The sequence below is a fragment of the Abramis brama genome, assembly GCF_963993115.1.
Source record: "Abramis brama genome assembly, chromosome: 5".
In the NCBI taxonomy this organism is placed as follows: domain Eukaryota; kingdom Metazoa; phylum Chordata; class Actinopteri; order Cypriniformes; family Leuciscidae; genus Abramis; species Abramis brama.
The window spans coordinates 42354324-42374934 of NC_139967.1; the positions used below are offsets into that span (position 1 = coordinate 42354324).

General features: G+C 36.9%; 1 protein-coding gene across 1 annotated transcript; it reads left to right on the forward strand.

The window, feature by feature from the left end:
* The first annotated feature begins 2925 nt into the window (after nucleotides 1–2925).
* On the forward strand, nucleotides 2926–20564 carry lig3 (ligase III, DNA, ATP-dependent). The gene is made up of 21 exons (XM_084114579.1): nucleotides 2926–3082; nucleotides 4097–4687; nucleotides 4782–4910; nucleotides 8006–8218; nucleotides 8301–8452; nucleotides 8550–8716; nucleotides 9057–9134; nucleotides 9212–9380; nucleotides 10560–10715; nucleotides 10817–10948; nucleotides 11650–11729; nucleotides 11876–11963; nucleotides 12137–12214; nucleotides 16667–16790; nucleotides 16895–17037; nucleotides 17140–17214; nucleotides 17513–17659; nucleotides 18119–18269; nucleotides 18386–18483; nucleotides 19172–19249; nucleotides 19702–20564. The coding sequence occupies exons 2-21, from the start codon at nucleotides 4144–4146 to the stop codon at nucleotides 19933–19935; spliced, it is 3036 nt and encodes a 1011-aa protein (XP_083970705.1). The 5' UTR covers nucleotides 2926–3082; nucleotides 4097–4143; the 3' UTR covers nucleotides 19936–20564.
* Nucleotides 20565–20611: the final 47 nt, after the last annotated feature.

Consider the following 20611-nt stretch of genomic DNA (forward strand, 5'->3'; position numbering starts at 1 on the left):
GTACCTGGATGGGAGACTCCTGGGAAAACTAGGTTGCTGCTGGAAGAGGTGTTAGTGAGGCCAGTAGGGGGCGCTCACCCTGTGGTCTGTGTGGTGTCCTAACGGCCCAGTAAAGTGATGGGGACACTATACTGTCACCGTCCTTCGGATGAGAAGTTAAACCGAGGTCTTGACTCTCTGTGGTCATTTAAAATCCCAGGATGTCCTTCGAAAAAGAGTAGGGGTGTAACCCCGGCATCCTGGACAAATTTGCCCAGTGACCTCTGTCCATCATGGCCTCCTAATCATCCCCATATACTGTATACTGATTGGCTCTATCACTCTGTCTCCTCTCCACCAATAAGCTGGTGTGTGGTGGGCGTTCTGGCACAATATTGCTGGCGTCATCCAGGTGGATGCTGCACACTGGTGGTTGAGGAGATTTCCCCCTGCCATATGTAAAAGCGCTTTGAGTACCTAGAAAAGCGCTATATAAATTTAATGCATTATTGTTATTATTTTGTATTAATGTAATTTTGTTGGAATAGTTTTGTTATATGCCATAATAAACTTATAATTGTCTTGCAGATTGCATTGAATGTTTCCCAACTCGTTATTTTGGTGTAATAAGTTGCATTCTCATTCAGATTCTGCAAAATAATAAGAGGTAAACATCTCAAGAACAATGTAAATGGATTGTGGTGGAATTACTGCCATCTTTTGGTATGATGAAGATGTGCTAGTCTGGCGAAGAATTTGCTGTATCTGCTGAATAAGTTCTCAGTTCTCAGTTGCTAATGCCAAAGTAGAGTAGTGGCAAAAAGTGATGTTTGGAGGGGATATTTGTTTTTAATGATGACCCTACAAGTTTAATTAAACCATCAAAATATGGGGAAAATATTTTACATTTTTAAAACATTTTAAATATGAAGGAAGAACAAAACACTAAACTTGGTTAAGGTATTTATCTGATAAAATTATTTGGCAAAAAAAAAAGGCATATACAGGTTTTAGTTTATTATGTAAAAAAAAAAATGCACAAAAACAAAAAACTCATATATACTGACAACACAATCAGTTATACATATTTCATTGGTTCTCTCTTGTTTTTGCATGTTGTAATTTCTTTGTATGACGAACTGACCAAAAATTGTGTCCGCAATGTTGCTTTCACTGCTTTATTCCTTGCACTGGCTATCTATTAAGTTCCGAATCGATTACAAAGTATTGCTGACTCACTTATAAGGCCCTAAATGGCTTAGCTCCGGTGTATTTAACCAATCTTCTATCGCGCTACAATCCATCACGTTCTTTAAGGTCACAAAACTCCATTAAAAGAGGGAGAGTGTTTTCACATTTGGCTCCTAACTCTGGAATAGCCTTTATCATAAAGTTTGGGGCTCTGTTTTACTCTCCCAGTTTAGAGATGCATCTCTTCAGCCAAGCATTCACATAATGCATATCATAACCTTGTACTCCAGTTATATCAGATGAAATGCACATAATTATTTATTTATTTGCTTGAAATGTTATGAACAACAGCTACGCTAATTATGCTCCATTTGCCCATTCCGAGGTTACACCAGCTCTAGTTTGGATCGAGCCTCTGAAGATTTCAGATGACCCAACACCTGTGAAGAGATGATGCCAATCCCTGCTCAGACTGCAGATGATGCCAACTCTTAATCAACATATACAAAACTGCCAACTTTTCCATATGTTGTAATCATGGTCACAACATGTAAGTAACCATTGCTTTAATATGCTCATTGTTTCATTGTGTCATTGTACTTAAATAAATAAAGGATATCTGTATTGTCTTAGAACTGAAGCCTACATTTCTGTCATATGAACATTGCTTTGACACAGATTACTCTTAATTATCATATAGATACATTCATTTTCTGTAAAGCTGCTTGGAACAATATATTGTAAAAAGCGCTAATGTGAATTTAAATGGATTTAATTGAAAAAGAAAAAATAGGGTGGTACTTGATTTCTTTCCGCGGGGAATTGATTGGATGGTTGTGGTGCTGTTGCTGTGATGTCATGTGAGTGACAGGTTGATCCCGCCCTCGTGCCAGTAAACACGTCATCAGAGAAGAGAAGAGATGTCGCTGCAAGAGGGAGGGGAAGATATTTTGAAATATGGGGAGCATGAATAAAAAAACAAAAAAACAATGGTATGCACAGATAAATAATTTATTATAAATGCTGAAATATTCCATATCAAATAAGAATAGTCAATTTTGATTTGTAACACTAACTAACCGAAAGAACGAAGGGTTGAATGTTAAACACTTCATCCTTGATAGATGAGGGGATGGGGATATCAGACTTTGATGATGGATGACAAAATAACCTTATAACATTAAAGACTTTAGATGATATCCATACACGGTAGAGTAGCTACACAGTGCGTATAAGTGCTTAGTATATTGTGTAATTACGGACACAACTTGTTTTGGTCGTTTTTATAGCAAACAAATTTGTGTTTGTGCAGTGACAGGAAGACTTCAGCAATTGGCTGTTTTAGGAGGGACCTAGTCCGCTATAATCTTTCATATATCTAATAATCGAATCTAATAATATATCTAAAGTAGCCTATCTAAAGTCTTGGACTATCTACAACTACCACAAGTAGCTTTGAGTTTTCTTGCTTGACGAAACAGACAACCACTGCTGTCCTTTTTTTTTAGCAACTTTATTTTTTCTTTTAACTTAAGTTTATTATTATTATTATTATTATTATTAACAACAGAGTGTTGTTTGAGGTTTTAATATGTGTTGTAGAACAAAACGTGAAATTATTGTTAACGCAATGAATTCAAACATTTTGAAATAAATTCAAAGTCTAAATTTACCTTGTATTTATGTCTAAAAACCGATAAATGTTCGCAAAAATAAATAACTTATAACGGTATTTTTGGTGCACATGCGCACTGCACAGGAAACACTTGCAAACAAAGAGGAAGCGCTCGTGTGATTTAAAGGGGACCGCACACAATCCAGAAATCATGTTCTTATGCTAACACATTACGTTGTTTTTAAAATGAAACCCGGTGCATAAGGAGCTGGGGATCGACTTGCACAAAATACTGAGGTAAAACGAAATTGAGACGAGTTGCTGTAAAATCTCTCACAGTTAGCTGTTTGTATGTCTATTCACTGCTGCATATTTCAGCTAAGATTAGCATGTGAGCTAATTCCACGTTGATCAACAAAGCGACACGTAAACAGAACCACCAAAAACATATTTCTGAATGACTATTCTATCAGTATATTCAATTTCTGCACATGCTGTTTGAAAATTACATTTGTAGGATTTTTTTATTTATTTATTATAAAGTTGCTTATATATTACTCTGCAGCGCATTGTGTTAGATTGTAGGTGTTTTATATTATAATTGATTAATTCCATATACGTAAATATAAACTCACTAGTAGAAAATATAACTGTATGATCTTTGAGTAAAATGAAGCAGTATATTGACAGTATTGGGAACTTAAAGCTTAAAGACAAAGTATTGATTTGAATGTATAGAACGTTACCTTGTTTACCATTTTGTCACCTTGTAAGTTATATATTTGTTTTAAATTATTATTATTCGCCATCTACAATTGTTTCCCAACGTAACCCATTGTATTAAAAAAGGAATCTAATGTTATTTTGGTGTAATAAGATATTATGGTTTAAGTATGGTCAATGTGACACCTAAACAACAAATTTGTGAGTCACCGTTTTAATCAGTCTAATGACAAATTCGGAAGGTTTAAGAATTCTTTTTTTTCTTTTTTTCTTTTTTTTTACACTAAAGTTAGATAAAGTTATTTATGATAATATTTCCTCTGCGGTACATTTTGTATATTTTTTAATTGACTAAATTTGGTTTCAATTTATATGCCTTATTTAGCATTTTGGCACCTTTTAAATAATTTTTAGGCATTTGTTGTTTAATGCTATAGTAAAGAAGGAATAAATAAAATGTTTTCAGAATCAGCTTATCCACACCTCACTAGCCTAAGTTAACTTTAATCTTTCCACACAGTTAATATAAAAAAAAAATTCCCTGAATACTGTTTAATCATGATCAATTCTTTCTTCTTCTTCTTCCAGAAATTACCTCGGCTGTGTAAGATGAAAACTCTCTATTTTTGAACTTTATGCCCAGTTTTTGGTTTGGTGGGATAGTGAGGACGCTAAGCAGATCATCTTTGCCAAAACTTTTTCGAGAAACATTATTCAGCGCAACACTAAATTGTCAATATCTGCAGTGCTCGAGAGCTCTCACATTTCCGTGGGGCTTTGCATCTAGCCCCAGTGGCGTCTTTTTCTGTGTGTCACAAATTCGACAGTTCACTCTCAGCTCCGGCTCATATTTCCGCGTTTCTTGGCCTGAGTGGCAACGTGAACAACCAGACATGGCAGAGCAGAGATACTGCGTGGAATACGCCAAACGTGGCACGGCTGGGTGCAAGAAATGCAAAGACAAGATCATGAAGGGCCTGGTCCGGATTGGTAAGATCGTGCCGAACCCGTTCAGTGAGTCTGCAGGGGAAATGAAGGAGTGGTACCATGTAAAGTGCATCTTTGAGAAGCTGGAGAGAGCGCGCGCCACCACAAAGAAAATCGAGGACATCACAGAGCTGGAGGGATGGGAGGAACTTCAGGATGAGGATAAAGAACTAATCAATAAACATGTTTCAGGTATTCGGCCACTGTTTTGCTCTCCTTGTTAAGTTTGCATCAGATGTCATTGCAGACCTGACATATGCTGAACAGTCTCTCTTCTCTTTAATAGAACTGGCAGCCAAAACCAATGCAAGCCCAAAGAAGAAAGTGCAAGCAAAGTTAAACAACAGTGGGCAGCTGTCAGCACCGCTAGCTGATCCAACAGTCAACGCTCCTCGCAAGTTTTCTGGCTTCACAGGTACGACACCAAGAGGGCATGGGTTTTTTCTTTTGCTGCTATTTTTGTTTGTAACTTTTGTGTATCTTAAAGGGTTAGTTCACCCAAAAATGAAAATTCTGTCAGTAATTACTCACCCTCATGTTGTTCCAACCGCGTAAGACCTTCGTTCATCTTCGGAACATAAATTAAGATATTTTTGATGAAATCTGAGAGCTGATCACTTCTCCATAGGCTGCTAGGTGGCCAAAACTTGCTGGCCCAGAAAAGTTATTAAAGAGATCGTTAATATAGTCCAAGTGACTACAGTGGCTTAATCTTAAGTATATCAAGCGACGAGAATACTTTTTGTGCGCAAAAACAAACAAAAATAACGACTTTATTCCACTATTAATTTCCTTCTCTCTGGGCCTCTAGTTGGTTCACGTAGTGTTTTTGCGCAGCGCGTCTGTGTTACACGTCACCACGTAGGCTCACTATTGGCCGACGCTGGTCATGTGTGTGATGCGTGATGACGTGTAACGCAGACGCGCTGCGCAAAAACACTACGAGGCCCAGAGAGATGGAAATGAATAGTGGAATAAAGTCGTTATTTTTGTTTGTTTGTGCGCACAAAAAGTATTCTCGTCGCTTGATATACTTAAGATTAAGCCACTGTAGTCACTTGGACTATATTAACGATCTCTTTAATAACTTTTCTGGGCCAGCAAGTTTCGGCCACCTAGCAGCCTATGTAGAAGTGATCAGCTCTCAGATTTCATCAAAAATATCTTAATTTGTGTTTTCCGAAGATGAACGAAGGTCTTACGGGGTTGGAACAACATGAGGGTGAGTAATTACTAACAGAATTTTCATTTTTGGGTGAACTAACCCTTTAAGATACATTACAGTTCAAATACATGGGGTCAGTTTATTAAATAATTTTAAAAGAAGTCTCTTATGCGTAACAAGGCGGCTTTTATTTAATCAAATACAGTGAAAAACAGCAATATTGTAAAATATTACTATTGTGTTTTCTATTTTATTATATTTTAAAATATAATTTATTTCTGTGATGACAAAGCTGAATTTTTTTAGCACCATTACTCCACTCTTCAGTGTCACATGATCCTTCTGAAGTCATTCTAATTATGCCAATTTGGTGTAAAAGAAACATTTCTTATCAATGTTTAACACATTTGTGCTGCTCAATATTTTTGTGAAAACCATGATACATATTTTTTCAGGGTTCTTTGATGAATAGAAAGTTTAATAACATTTATTTGAAACAGAAATCTATTGTAACAATGTAAAAGTCTTTACTGTCACTTTTGATTAATTGAATGCATCTTTGCTCCCCCAAAAATGATCTTACTGATGCCCAACTTTTGATTTGTAATGTAACTTGATTGTTGTAGAGACCGTAGAGATTTAAACATGATATACAGAATCTAAAATTAATTTTTTGCCACACACATGGATTGAGATTTTACCAGCCATAAATATTTCTTACTGGCAGTAAAACTGTATATAGATAGACAGTTAACCCGGGTTCAGAATACAGGAGTTTTAAGCCGTTTTATGCCCGATTTGCCCCTCCCGACATTTGGAGTTGGTTCCGGTGTTCGGCCCAGATTATATGGTAATGTGAGGCGTTTACAGAACAAATCTTAAGCCTCCAGATCTGCCCGAGGACACACTGGGGCCGCGCCGACAATATCAAACCTGTTTGATATTTAGGATTTGAATTCGTGATGATTATGACTATGATTGCATCAGTACTTCAACAACAGCCAATGAGAGACAAGTCTACAAGGAGTCGGAAGTGACATAACTTTTGAAATGGCAACCGTGAAAAATGAAGCAGCAGCTGTACGGATCCGGTGGATAACGGAGATGGAGGAACAGCTGGTCAAATTGTGGCAACAACAGGACTGCCTGAGACTATAATGTCTCCTCATATAATGTCTTCAGCAAGTTGCTGCGACACAGTATATATTTTGTATACATCCGAGTTGCTAAATCTGGCATGATAATCTTAAGAATGTCTTGTAGTGTGTGATGCGACACGATTTTCAAATCTTGTAGTGTGTGGAGGTTTGAGATTTGAAAGAAGAAAGATTCTCCTTAAGGCTGGAATACACTACACGACTTTTAAAATCTGAGAAAAAGTCGTGTAGTGTATTCCAGCCTTTATGTGCGTGATGCAACTAGATTTCACAGTTAGTTGAGATCTATAAACTCCTGTAGTCTGAGCCCGGCTTCAGTATGTATTGATTTGAATTTACATGTTATCATTCTTACTATTTATTTTATAAAGTGGCTTGCCAGCTGGAAAATAAATCTCTTGACCATCTTTAGCTGCCACTGTTCATTTTGAGCCACTGATATAGATGTATAAAGCGATCTATCATTTCATGCTCTCGTGCTCTGCCATTTTAAAGGGGTGGTTGATTATGATTTTACTTTTCTAACTTTACTTAGTGTGTAATGTTGCTGTTTGAGCTTAAAGTTCAAGGCAAAGGAAGATATTTGCTTTTAAAGAAATTGTTTTTTAAGAACTACAACAAACGGCTGGTAGGGACTACAAGACATTCCTCCCGGGTTAGTGACATCACCAACCCCAAAATTTACAAAAACCCTGCCCCCGGGAACGCGGTTTATAGATTATCATGACAGTATATGCTAATCAATGACTAGAAGATGGTAAACTCCACATCAGCTGCATAAATTCTTCAACTAACCATTCAGAAATGTCCTGTTGCATTCTACATGTTGTCACTTCTTCTCGAGTCTCTCCATCATTGTCTGACTCTGGTTTGAACATAAAAGGCTAAAAGTTGTTGAAATGTTCAGTGCATGTCTGTGTGGTAAAAGAACACAAGCTGTTGAAGCTCCGCCCTCTGTGCCGGGAGCAGCAGCTCATTTGCATTTAAAGGGACAGACACAAAAACAGTGCGTTTTTACTAACCCTCAAAAAGTGACAATTTTAACATGCTATATAAAAATATCTGTGGGGTATTTTGAGCTAAAACTTCACATACACACTCTGGGGACATCAAAGACTTATTTTGCATCTTGTGAAAGGGCATTATACCACCCCTTTAATACAAGGCTTAACACTCTTGTGTCCACAGCTACCAAGGCCGGTTCCTCTTCCTCCAGTCCTGGACCGTCTCCAGCCAAACCCTCTCAGGGCAGTGCTTTATCAGCTAAACTATGTGACCCCAACCATAAAGACAACTTACTGCGGGAGTTCCGCAAACTCTGTGCCTTAGTCGCAGAGAAGTCAGGCTACAACGCCAAAACCGAGATCATCAGAGACTTCTTAACAAAGGGCTCTGGTGGAGGTGAGCATGAATAATCTGGGCCATCATTAACACAAGCAATCTCAAAGTGATTTCTGTTAATCTCCCTCCCACATCTTCACAGACAAATTCAGAGGAGATTTGTACCTGACGCTGAAGCTTCTCCTCCCAGGAGTGGTTAAAAATGTGTACAACCTCAATGACAAACAAATTGTCAAGCTTTTCAGTCGCATATTGAATTGCAGTCAGGATGAGATGGTGCAAGACTTGGAACAGGTTTGTTGCATATTTCTTTTACTTTTCTTTTTAAAAGTAGTCCAAGAAGATAAATATTTGAGTCTTTCCTTCATTGATCTTAATTGTTTTCATATAGGGAGATGTTTCAGAGACAGTGCGGATGTTTTTCGAGGACAGCAAGTCTTTCCCTCCAGCAGCCAAGAGTCTTTTGACCATCCAGGAGGTGGATGCTTCACTGAGCCGTCTGGCCCAACTCACAAAGGAGGATGAACAGCAGACAGAGCTGCAGGATATTGCTAAAAAGTCAGAAATAATTTAATCTTTGATTACATAAAATAATTATTTACACCTGTGGTGCTGTGAAAAAAAATAAATAAATAAAAAATAAATAATATATATATATATATATATATATATATATATATATATATATATATATATATATATATATAATTAATAATAATATAAATTAATTTAGTTCCATAAAATACCCTAAAAATACAAAATATTAATAAATAAAAAAATGCAGTCATTTTTGACCAACATGCGAACAGTACCAGAGGGTAAAAAAAAAAAAAAAGTTTTACATTTGTTTGAATTTTGAGGATGCTAACTTTTAAATTACGTGTTTCTTGATTCCCAGATGTACCGGAAATGATCTGAAGTGTTACATTCGTTTGGTCAAACACGATCTGAAAATTAACTCGGGGGCTAAGCACGTGTAAGTGTTGCTGGCAAATTGTACTTCAAGGCATCGTGTTTGTTCTGTCTCACTCAGTGTAACCTTTCTCTCATCAGTTTGGATGCTGTGGACCCTAACGCATATGATGCCTTCAAAGCCTCCCGTAACCTTGGTGACGTAGTCGACAGGGTGCTACGGAACCAGCAGGACGCCTCTAATGGAACAGGACCCCGAAAGATCCTTAGTGTGGAGGCGTCTCTGATGACCCCCGTGCAGCCAATGCTGGTCTGAGTCTCTAGTGCTCTTAAACCGATTGTTCACAAAACAAAAACAGAACATTTCTAGGGCTGCCCCCTAATAGTTGACTAAACGTTAGTCTAAATTTATTAGTTGGTTAGCCGCAAAAAAAAAAGTCATGCGAGACAGATCGTTATCGGTGTGTCATTGTGGTAATTACAGTATGTTGGGCAGGAAATCCAAACGTTTGCCTATCATCCATCAACCTCATAAATGGCTTATTTGAAACATGCAAGTAGTAACAACTTGCTGCTCTCTCTAACTTTAACCTAGATAAATGTGTGCTATTATTAGGGGCATTTCCAAGTGTTTGTGTGGAGTGTACAAGCTGAAGTATTTCCACGCTTTACTGCGCATTTTTTTCCTGATAACAGCGAAAAGAACTTAAAATACTGTTATTTTTGGTCATAGATAAGAGTAATACATCATTAAAAACTGTAAACTTTTATGTGTGTAAGCTCACAATAACAACAAAACGTTGCTTTCTGCCGTCTCCGTGAAGTGGAGCACGTCACAATTTACCGAAACTCAGCAGCATACTGACTCAGAAAACACTAATTTATTAATAAATAATGTCTCCTTTTTTTTCTGACACATTCATAATGATTAGACTACTTTTGCCGGCGCTTTATGCGTGCGCTTGGGCTTAATAGGCTATATATTTTGCCTATATATTAAAGGCTTATTAGTTTAGTATTCTCCATTTATGTAATTAAATGAATACAAGCATGCGATTAGTCGACTAATGGCTTAAATGAACGACTACTAGTTGACTAGAAAAATCTTTAGTCGGGGGCAGCCCTAAACATTTCTGTCATAATTTACTCCTAATGTTGCTCTAATCATGTTTGACTTGTATGACCCAAAACATTTTTTGGACGAAGCAAAATTGAGACATTTCTCAGAATTTCTTCTAAGTTCCACAGAAGAAAGTCATACAAGATTGGGACAACATGAGAATTTTGGGTGAACTATCACTTAAATTTCATGTTCTTCATCTACAGATTACATTCAATATTCATTTGAAATAGTCTGTAGGTTATAGGTTATTAATAAGCGGTAAAGATATTTGGTCTAAATATATTTAAGAAATGGTAATAAAAGATCATGCCTAATATTTACTAAGGTTTTCTTAATGGTGTTTACTGCTTGTTTTTATTCTTGTAGGCAGAGGCATGCAAGTCCATTGAGTATGCCATGAAGAAGTGTCCTAATGGGATGTACTCTGAGATCAAGTATGATGGGGAGCGTGTGCAGGTCCATAAGAATGGCGATCACTTTAGTTACTTCAGTCGAAGTCTCAAACCAGTACTTCCACACAAGGTCAGGACCTCCAGCAACTGTTAGCCATAATATATAATATAAAGGTGTGTGTGTTTAAAATCAAAGATTTATTTTAAAAGGGTTTGATTTTTCTCCTGCAGGTTGCTCATTTTAAAGAGTTCATACCGCAGGCATTTCCTGGTGGCCATAGCATGATCCTTGATGCTGAAGTTCTTCTTATCGATACCCAGTCTAGCAAACCACTGCCATTTGGCACTCTTGGAGTCCACAAGGTAAACCAGAGAGCAATGCTGTTTTAGTGTTTCTTAAGGCCCTGGTGCACATTGTACGATTTTGGGCAAAATTCATTTACAAAATTGGCATGCCAAGTTGGCCTCTTTTCCCTAACTATGACCACGTCTATATTCTCCTCTTTAGTTTACTTCTTTTTTTTTTTTTTTTTTTTTTTTTTTAGCGCACATATAAACCACAGTTTCCAAAGTGATATACATGTCGTACCCAAGTTTATTAGATCCATGTCGTACAGTGTGATTTGTAATGATCTTATAGGATTGCTGAAATCACACAGTCTTTTGCAGGCACAAAAGTTTTGTTTCATAAAAGAAATAACAAAGAATGGTATGTATGTATGTATGTGTGTGTGTATGTATGTATGTATGTATGTATGTAGAATGATAATTTTTGTCAAGCTTGTATGTTTATGTTCAGTTATTTCACTTTAATGGCAATGAAAATTACCTATTAATTGTCATTAAAGTGAAACTACCGAACCTAAATATACGAGCTTGATAAAAATGCTCATTTTAGAAGAAAATTTCAGATTCCACTTAGAGGCTTTAAATGTCTTTGCGGTCACCTTTGAGAAATTGAATGCATCCTTGCCGAATAAAAGTATTAATTCCTTAAACGACAACATTTAAACGTTTATAAAGTCTTCTGAACTAAGAGCATTGTTTTGTTTTTGTGTTTCCAGAAAGCAGCTTTCCAGGATGCTCAAGTGGGTCTGTTCGTGTTCGACTGCATTTATTTTAATGGTGTCAGTCTCATGGACAAGTGAGTTAACCTTAAGGAATGCATTTATTTATTATTTATCTGAAAGTTATTTCAGGTTTTATAGGACAATAAAACATTTATATTAAAGGTTAATTTATATTTTCAATCTAAGATGTGAAAGATGTTGATGTGGTGATGTTTTCCAGACCTCTCTGTGAAAGAAGAAAGTTTCTCCATGACAATATGGTGGAAGTTCCTAACAGGATTCTGTTCTCAGAAATGAAGCATGTCACGGTCAGTTCTGCAGTGTTATTGTATGTTTTTCTTTCTCTACCCATCTTGCATGTCCTCAATATTCTAGAATGTTTACAAATATGTGGGTAGGTCAAGTTAATTAACGGTTGATGTTATAGTAAGACTTCAAGGTGGATGATTTTATAATGGCTAATGACATTGTGTTCCAACAGAGAGCTGCTGACCTGGCAGAAATGATCACACGTGTCATCAGAGAGGGACTGGAGGGGTTGGTTCTGAAGGATCTCAAGGTACAGCCTGGCTATGTTTCGAATGTAATACTAGCGTACTGCAAACTGCACAGTATGCTACCTCTTAAAGCACTTGAAATGGTTTGCTATATATAACCTTCATGTTGTACGTTTGAAGGCCTTTACACACAGAGACAAATCTGCTCCCGTCTGTTCCATTCTCACGGAAAGTTTGCATACAGCGCACGGTATACATTAAGGTGGCCCTTATTTTTCAAGTTTTGATTTATAATTGTCTGACCCCCTCAAGTTGTTCCAATACATGAAAAAATAATTCAGGCAAAATATGAGCTCATTTGAACAATATTTAGAGGTGGCTCAATGACGTTGAAATTTTGTATAATCAGTTATTATGCTCAATTTGTGATAATTACCACTTGCCTAATTTTATCTAAACTATTTAAATTACATACTTGCTTATTTAATGGAAATTCTGAATTTACACCTATTTTGCACAAAATGTATTCTATGCATTTCTTGCAGAAGCATAAATTGTGTTAACGACGGGCTAACGAAGCCACTTTCACAGAAATGCGTGGTGTTAAGAAACTCTGAACTATTGACTTTGAACTGTGCAAACTTAGTCCAGGCAAAGTAGCGTTTTACGACAGACTAACTGTAAAATAATTTTTTGCAGCATAGATCATTTCTATGAGGTGTCCAGAACAACATACTGAAGCCCCGTTCACACCGCCAGCGACTTTGTCGCTGTATGTCGCTAGTCTCTGTACTGTGAAGTCGCTTGTGGGCGTTGGTATAGTGCTGTCGCTCTAATGTGACTGGTAGACTGAACGTCTGGCCATATCTATACAAAATACCATCACAAGTCATGTATATACAACTATATCATTTTAATTTGACTAGGAGTTAGACTCAAAAGAAACAGTATGCTGTTGGGAAAGTGTTTTTATATGACCACAGCAGAGTTCAGTGGATTAAATAATTTAGCCTACTGGATTAATGATCGACAAAGCAACAGAATAACTCATACTGTCATAAATTACTAAAACGTCATTCGAATTTGACAGATAATCAATTTTCTTGTCCCTAATAGTCAACATAATGCAGGGGAAACTGTAAAATGAACTGCAGCAGTGCTAAACTTGCATCATAAAACTACAACACTCGAACTAAATGTGTGAATTAAACTCACTGAGACTGTCGACAGTTTCGTTTCCATGCATCATTTTATTAAATCCATTTGTTCATGTCATTATTTCCGTTTGTGGTTAGTTACAGTCAAATCATAATAAAACAGTGAAATCGCCCTCGAACTCTTCTGTCTTGCCTGCACTTGAGACGGTGACGTGAGCAGAGCTCCACTGAAAGGCTTCTTTCCTATTGATTGTCGCTCGCGAAAATCGCTTCTCATTTGCATAAAGTTGAAATTTCTAAACTTTTGTCGCGCGTCTCTTGTCGCTTGACACGCCCACATTCTGTCGCCAACGGTCACTGTCGCTCGTGTCGCTGGAAGTCGCCAGCGCTCCATTGAAATGAATGGGATCATGTCGCTTTGTCGCTGCGTGTCGCTGGCGGTGTGAACGGGGCTTAAGAAATCCTAGTTGAGGAAATATGTTAAATTCTCATCAATCCGAGATGTGTGCCAATAAGGCCAGGCAACAATACACCCCAATGGGGCTATTTTTTCCTTTACTCCTATCAAAATGAAACTTTACACAATGAAAGTATCCACGAAAAGTACTTTTTTTTTGTATTACAAGTTTTTGAAAATTTATTTTAATATGCAAAAGAGCTATACACTAATCGAATATGCCCAAAATACACCCAAATAGGCTTAATTTTTTCCTTTACTCCTACCACAATACAACTTTACATAGTATACATGAAAAGTAACTTTTTTTGTATTACAAGTTTCTTTTGAAATGAATTTGAATATGCACATGAGTGCCACACTTATTGAATATGTCCTAATTTGCATATAGGCAGAAACACCATTCATATGTATGACAAATACATCGACCCGATCTTCATCCAATCATCCTACTGCCAATGGGTGATGGCAATGCTGCTTTTAGACTGGCCTCTAACCTGAAAACTGCCTGGCTTGGTAGTACCTGCCAGGGGTATAACCCCCACTGGTATAGTCTTCAGGGTCGGTAACAACAGGTAACAACAAAATGGGGAGGTTTCTTTTTGATTTTTTTGATTTTATTTGAGTTTTTTTGTTTTTTTTCTTTAACTAACCTAGATATTGCTGTTGCTAGCTAAGTCTGATGTGTGGCCCGCCTGGTCTGAAATACTTGCTAACTACAAAAAGAGAAGCAGTTTTGGTGTCTGGCAAAATTATTTTAAAGAGCTGGAATGATTGGAAAGTGTGTCTATCTGGTTTTTCATCTGTCTTCTGTGTGAGAGTGAATCGTTTAGTTGATAAGAATGACTTCTGCCTGTAATCTCGTAATCTTACCAACAATACCAATCATTTGTAAATCTACCAGCCCAAAATGTAATCTCACCACATTACTAATGACTAAGATGGCTATTCTGACTTTCTTCTGATGTTATCTGTGGGGGGATGTCATTAGGTAAGGCTTGTTTGCAAAAAAAGAAAAAAAAAAAAAAGAAAAAGAATTTAGAAAGCAACTGGAGGCAAGATTGTGCAATCAATTCTTAAGGTCAATATAAGTCTTTTTGTGGCAAGTGACCCAGGTAAGTGTGGCAAGTGACTTCAAATGTATTGTGTTTATTCATAGGTTAACTTACTGAATGGACATGAATGTGTTAGTTATTTGGCCCCTGTTTTTTCTACTTGTGACTTTATGGTTTCTTGGTCATAAGTCAATTAGGCCTAGTGTTGAGCTCATTTGCATATTTAAAATAGATTTTTCAAAAAAACTTGTAAAACAAAAATGTTACTTTTCATGTATACTTTCACTGTGTAAAGTTTTATTGTGGTAGCAGTAAAGGAAAAAATTAAGCCTATGCGGGTGTATTTTGGGTAGCCTATATTCGATTAGTGTATAGCTCATTTGCATATTCAAATTCATTTTCAAAGAAACTTGTAATACAAAAAATTTGACTCTTCATGGATACTTTCATTGTGTAAAGTTTCATTTTGATAGGAGTAAAGGAAAAAAATAGCCCCATTGGGGTGTATTGTTGTCTGGCCTTATTGGCACACATCTCGGATTGATGAGAATTTAACATATTTCCTCAACTAGGATTTCTTAGGACTTTTAGTATGTTGTTCTGGACACCTCATAGAAATGATCTAAGCTGCAAAAAATTATTTTACAATTAGTTCTATTTTTGGCTCCAAAATTAGTTACTTTGCCTGGACTAACTGTGAAAAGATGCGTATCATCAGTTATCTTACAATAGTCAAATGTATGTTGTGTAAGATATATTTGGTTAAATAATTAATATAGTACTCACATTGAACTGTGATCAAGTAATAGGCTACAAACTGTGTATAGTATTGAATACAATGCTCAATGCTAAACGTTTTAGAATGAAGAATTTTGCTGACTTATAGAATTGCCTACAAAAACAGTGAACTTTGATGTGCTTGAGCTACCTCTTAATATTAATATTTTTGCCCCATTTTTTTTCTGGGGTGTTTTTAGCATAAATGGAACAAATCTAGCGGGTCAGGCTGCAGAAAAACGAGAAAAAAAAACGTTTTTTGTACATTTAAGGGCCAACCTAGTATACATGTTGCAAAAATAGTATCAGGGCTCGACATTAAGCCTTGTCATGTGCTTGTCCTTCAGACAAGTCGGTTATTCACTTATTTTTTAGGATTTTTTTTTTTTTTGGTGGTGTAAATATAATTTATTCTGAAGCCATATTCTTATCAGTGTTCTATCAGCTTTGACATTTAAATCTGCATATTTGTGATATTTACCCCAAGGTCTAATAAATATATGCTTTAACTTCATTTCAAATTCTTAAATTTGATCAATGAATTCAATTAAGACACTATAGAGCTGTTTCCAATCAAATTAAATCATTTACACAAAAAAATGAAAACCGCATTAAATAATGTTATGAGATTGTTTTAAATATTTTTTTAATATACAAATAAGAAATGTTTGGGGGGGGAAATTATACTTTAAACATGAAACTAAACCACCAATAGGTGGCGCCCGCCAAGTGACCATCTTAATGAGTGAGTCATTGAGCCATTTGTTCAAATGGCTGATTCATTCAAGAATGTAATAAAATCAGAATCATTCTCGTATTTTGGTGATTCACTTGTTTTATTTTTGTTACTGAAGTTTTTCCAGTCGGGCAAGTAAAATTCTCTTTCACTTGCCCTTTCAAAAAAATCGCTTTGTATATAATATGATGAGCCCATGATCGTAATGCCCGAAACCCAAGGATTCTGACAGCTTATTGCTCTCAGGTCTGTGTTATTATTATTATTATTATTCATACATTTGTGTTTGCTAGATCACTTCATGCTACATCTGGGCTTTATTGCTGTTTCAGGGGCATTATGAACCAGGAAAGCGTCACTGGTTGAAGGTGAAGAAAGACTATCTGAATGAAGGAGCAATGGCGGACACCGCTGACCTTGTGGTGCTTGGAGCTTTCTATGGCAAAGGCTCAAATGGTCAGTATCAGCAGTCCAATCCAAATGGTTTTAAACAATAATTGAACTTCAGAGATGCTAGTGTAGCACAATTTTGAAATATTATGTTTCTGTCTGCCACACAGGTGGAATTATGTCCAGTTTCCTCATGGGCTGCTATGACCCAGAATCCAGAAAGTGGTGCACTGTGACCAAGTGTTCAGGAGGCTATGATGACGCCACCTTAGCCAGACTGCAGAAGGAGTTGGACGTTATCAAAATAGGCAAGGTAAATCTCATGACTTACTCAGTAGATTTTATTCTGCCTACATTGCCATATCAGATTTATGAAAGTTGCATGACGTACGTTTCCTGTTTATCTCGCCATTAGGATCCAAGCAAGATCCCAGGATGGCTGAAGATTGTCAAAAACTATTACCCAGATTTCATTATCCGTGATCCAGAAGTAAGACTGAGCCAATCCTCTTCCAAATACAACTAAAGAGATGCTTAATGTTAATGTGCTTGTAATGTGAAATGAGCTTGATGAGACCGTTAAAAGCCTGGTTACAGTGAGTACATGATTGGGAAAAACAGCAATGAAGGAACTTTATTAGCTTGTTATCTCTTTAACTCAGATGAATGTGTTAAATAGACCATACAACACTCAAATGTTTAAGATGTTTGTACTGAACTGAAACTGTAGAAGTTTGTATTGTGTGTATGACTGAGGAAGAATATATCCTGTTTGTTCATGCTTATAGAAAGCGCCAGTGTGGGAAATAACAGGAGCAGAGTTTTCCAAGTCAGAAATGCACACAGCGGATGGCATATCCATCCGCTTCCCACGATGCACTCGAATGCGTGACGACAAGGACTGGAAGACAGCCACTAACCTTCAGCAGCTTAAGGTACCCTTGATTGTAAAATGAAATTTGCATATCTGTAAGCATTTTGAGATGCAATTAAGAATGTGCCAATGCAGAATGTGCCATCAAGCGTCTCAAAAGATATGACGTGTGAATAATTTCAGAGCAAGCTTTTCCTGGCATGTACAAAATGATGAAAATATGTTCTCTTAAAATCAGCATGAAATGAAAATTGGCCTCATTCATTTTGTAAATGCATGATCTCAATGTGAATGACTCATCCGTGTAGGTTTCTTTCCTTTTTTTGACCTCAGAATGTTTAATCAATGTCATAATTTGATCTTCCGGTGAACCAACTGATTTTTCTCAAATGACGGTGTCGGACTTCTCCAAACATTTCTTTTGCTTAAAACTCGCCCCTCCACAATCGGCTGCCTTCACGCATTCAGTTTTGAGTCCAACTTCCATTTCATGACAATTGTTTTGTTTGTTTTTGTGCAGGAGCTGTATCGAATCTCAAAGGAGAACTGTGATTTTGAGGTGACAGCTGGTCCGTCCAAAACTAGCAAAAATGACAAGAGCTCCTCAGGAGGCGAGAGTGGAGGAAGCTCTCCTTCGACATCTCATGGAGCTTCCTCAGCTAACAAGCCCAGTAAGCGTTTGCCATGAGGAGATCCTGTTTGGTCTATAGCTGTCAAGTGTGTAGTCTGCATCATATAAGTACCGTTAATAAAGCTCTTATGTTCTGTAATTGTTTCAACTGTTCAGAAAACGGTCATACCCCCAAAGCAAAGGCAGTGAAGACAGTATCATCCTCTCCTGCAGTTAAGAGGAAACTACCCACAGAGAAACAAGATGCCAAGAAGGTTTGCTATACATGCATGCATACACACACACACACAACACACACACACCACACACACACACCACACACACCACACACCACACACCACACACACACACACACACACACACACACACACACACACACACACACTACTGTTGAAAAGTTTGTGGTCGGTCTAATGCTCAAGTCTACATTTATTTATTTTTTTAACAAAAATACAGTAAAAACTGTAATATTGTGAAAAAATTTCATTTAAAATAACTTTTTTTTAAAAATGTAATTTATTTCTGTGATGGCAAAGCTGAATTTTCAGCATCATTACTCCAGTTTTCAGTCACATGATCCTTCACAAATCATTCTAATATGCTGATTTGATGCTCAAGAAACATTGTATTATTAATGTTGAGAACATTTGTGCTGCGTAATATTTGTTACAGGATTCTTTAATGAATAGAAAGTTCAAAGGAACAGCATTTATTTGAATTTGAAATATTTTGTAACATTGTAAAAGTCTTTACTTGCATCAATTTAATGCAAACGTGCTGAATAGTATTCATTTGTTAAAAAATAAATCTTACTGACCCTAAACTTTTAAATGGTAAAGTGTGTTCTCTGAACACAAGTTTAGTCTGTATTGTCACATCATGTTCATATGCATTTTTTGGTTCATCTCTCTCCTCAAATCCTGTGATATTGCTTTCTTTCAGATAAAAAAAGAACCTGCTCACAGCAATGGACAAAGCAAATTAAAGTCGATTCAAACAACCGACCCAAAGAATGAAAAGGTTTGTTTTACCTCTTGTGCTTGCTTTAGAACTTTATACTTAAGGTTTGTTCACACTTGGCTAGTTTGGTTCAATTAAAGCAAACTCTGGTGAGATTGCTCTGTTAGTGCAGTTCATTTGAAAAAGTATTATGATGTTTTGAATTTTTGTCCATGCAATGAGTCAATGGGGTCCAAAACCACATTGGACCCCCGATTGACTTTCATTGCATGGATATTTTTCAAAGTAACTCCATTAGTGTTCTGCATAAGAAAGTGTCATATAGGTTTGGAAGGGTGAGTTCATTTTCATTTTTCAGTAAATGACCCTTTGAAGCTGAATTTTGCTGTTAAAATATTTCCTCCTATCTCAGATTAACTATACATGGCCAATTTGTAGGTTGATTGAGTCCCTCAATATGTCTAAGCAATGTGCACACTTAACGCGTTTTCACCCTTGCCATCTTCCTGCAGACACTATTGGACATTTTCACAGGCGTGAAGCTCTACCTCCCAGAGTCAGTACAGGACTTTGAGAAGCTTCAACGTTACTTCCTAGCGTACGATGGAGATCTGGTGCCTCAGTATGACTCCGGTTCAGCCACACATACACTGGAAGAGCCAGAGGATGACAGTTCAGCCCAGAGGGTCACCTCCAACTGGATCTGGGAATGCATCCGAAAGAGGAGGGTGGTTCCCCCCTGCTGAACGAGATAAAGAGACTGCTCAAAGGACACTAGCACAAACCTCAGGTTTGCTGTTCTCTAACAAGCAATGTCATTGGAGAAAATGCCTGTTTCACCAGACCTGCAGCTACAGTAATAATGCTGTCAGTCATGGCAGACCAAGTTGAATGAACTTTTTCTAAACCATGTCTCCAAATATTTTTTTGTTAGCTTTACCACATTGTGGTATTACACGTTGTACTAAAAAACTTTATAGTTTCCTAGCTTTTCAAGTTTATGTTGGTTTTGGCATTGAGATATTTCTCACTATGGATTCTCATATTTATGATTTTTAAACTTTATTTTGGTGTCATTGACTAATGCTGACACTCATTTCTTAAGCATATTCTTCAAGAAGGTCAATAAGTGTAATGATTTTGATTATACAGTGTCATTTATCTGTTTTGACAAGGATGTTTGTTTGAAGAATGCTCTTGGGCACAGGACGAGTGATTAATAATACAACGGTAACCGCCATGAGGCATGATTGTGGAATGGATAATTGTGTAGAGTAAATTGGGCAAGAGCCCTCTAGCTTAGTAATGGTAGTTACGTGTCATTTCAAATGCTCCAATCATTCTAATTAAAACAAGCTTTTTATGCACAAAGAAACTGATTTGTGCTTGAATCGAGTCAGTCTGGCACACGATAGGGAACCG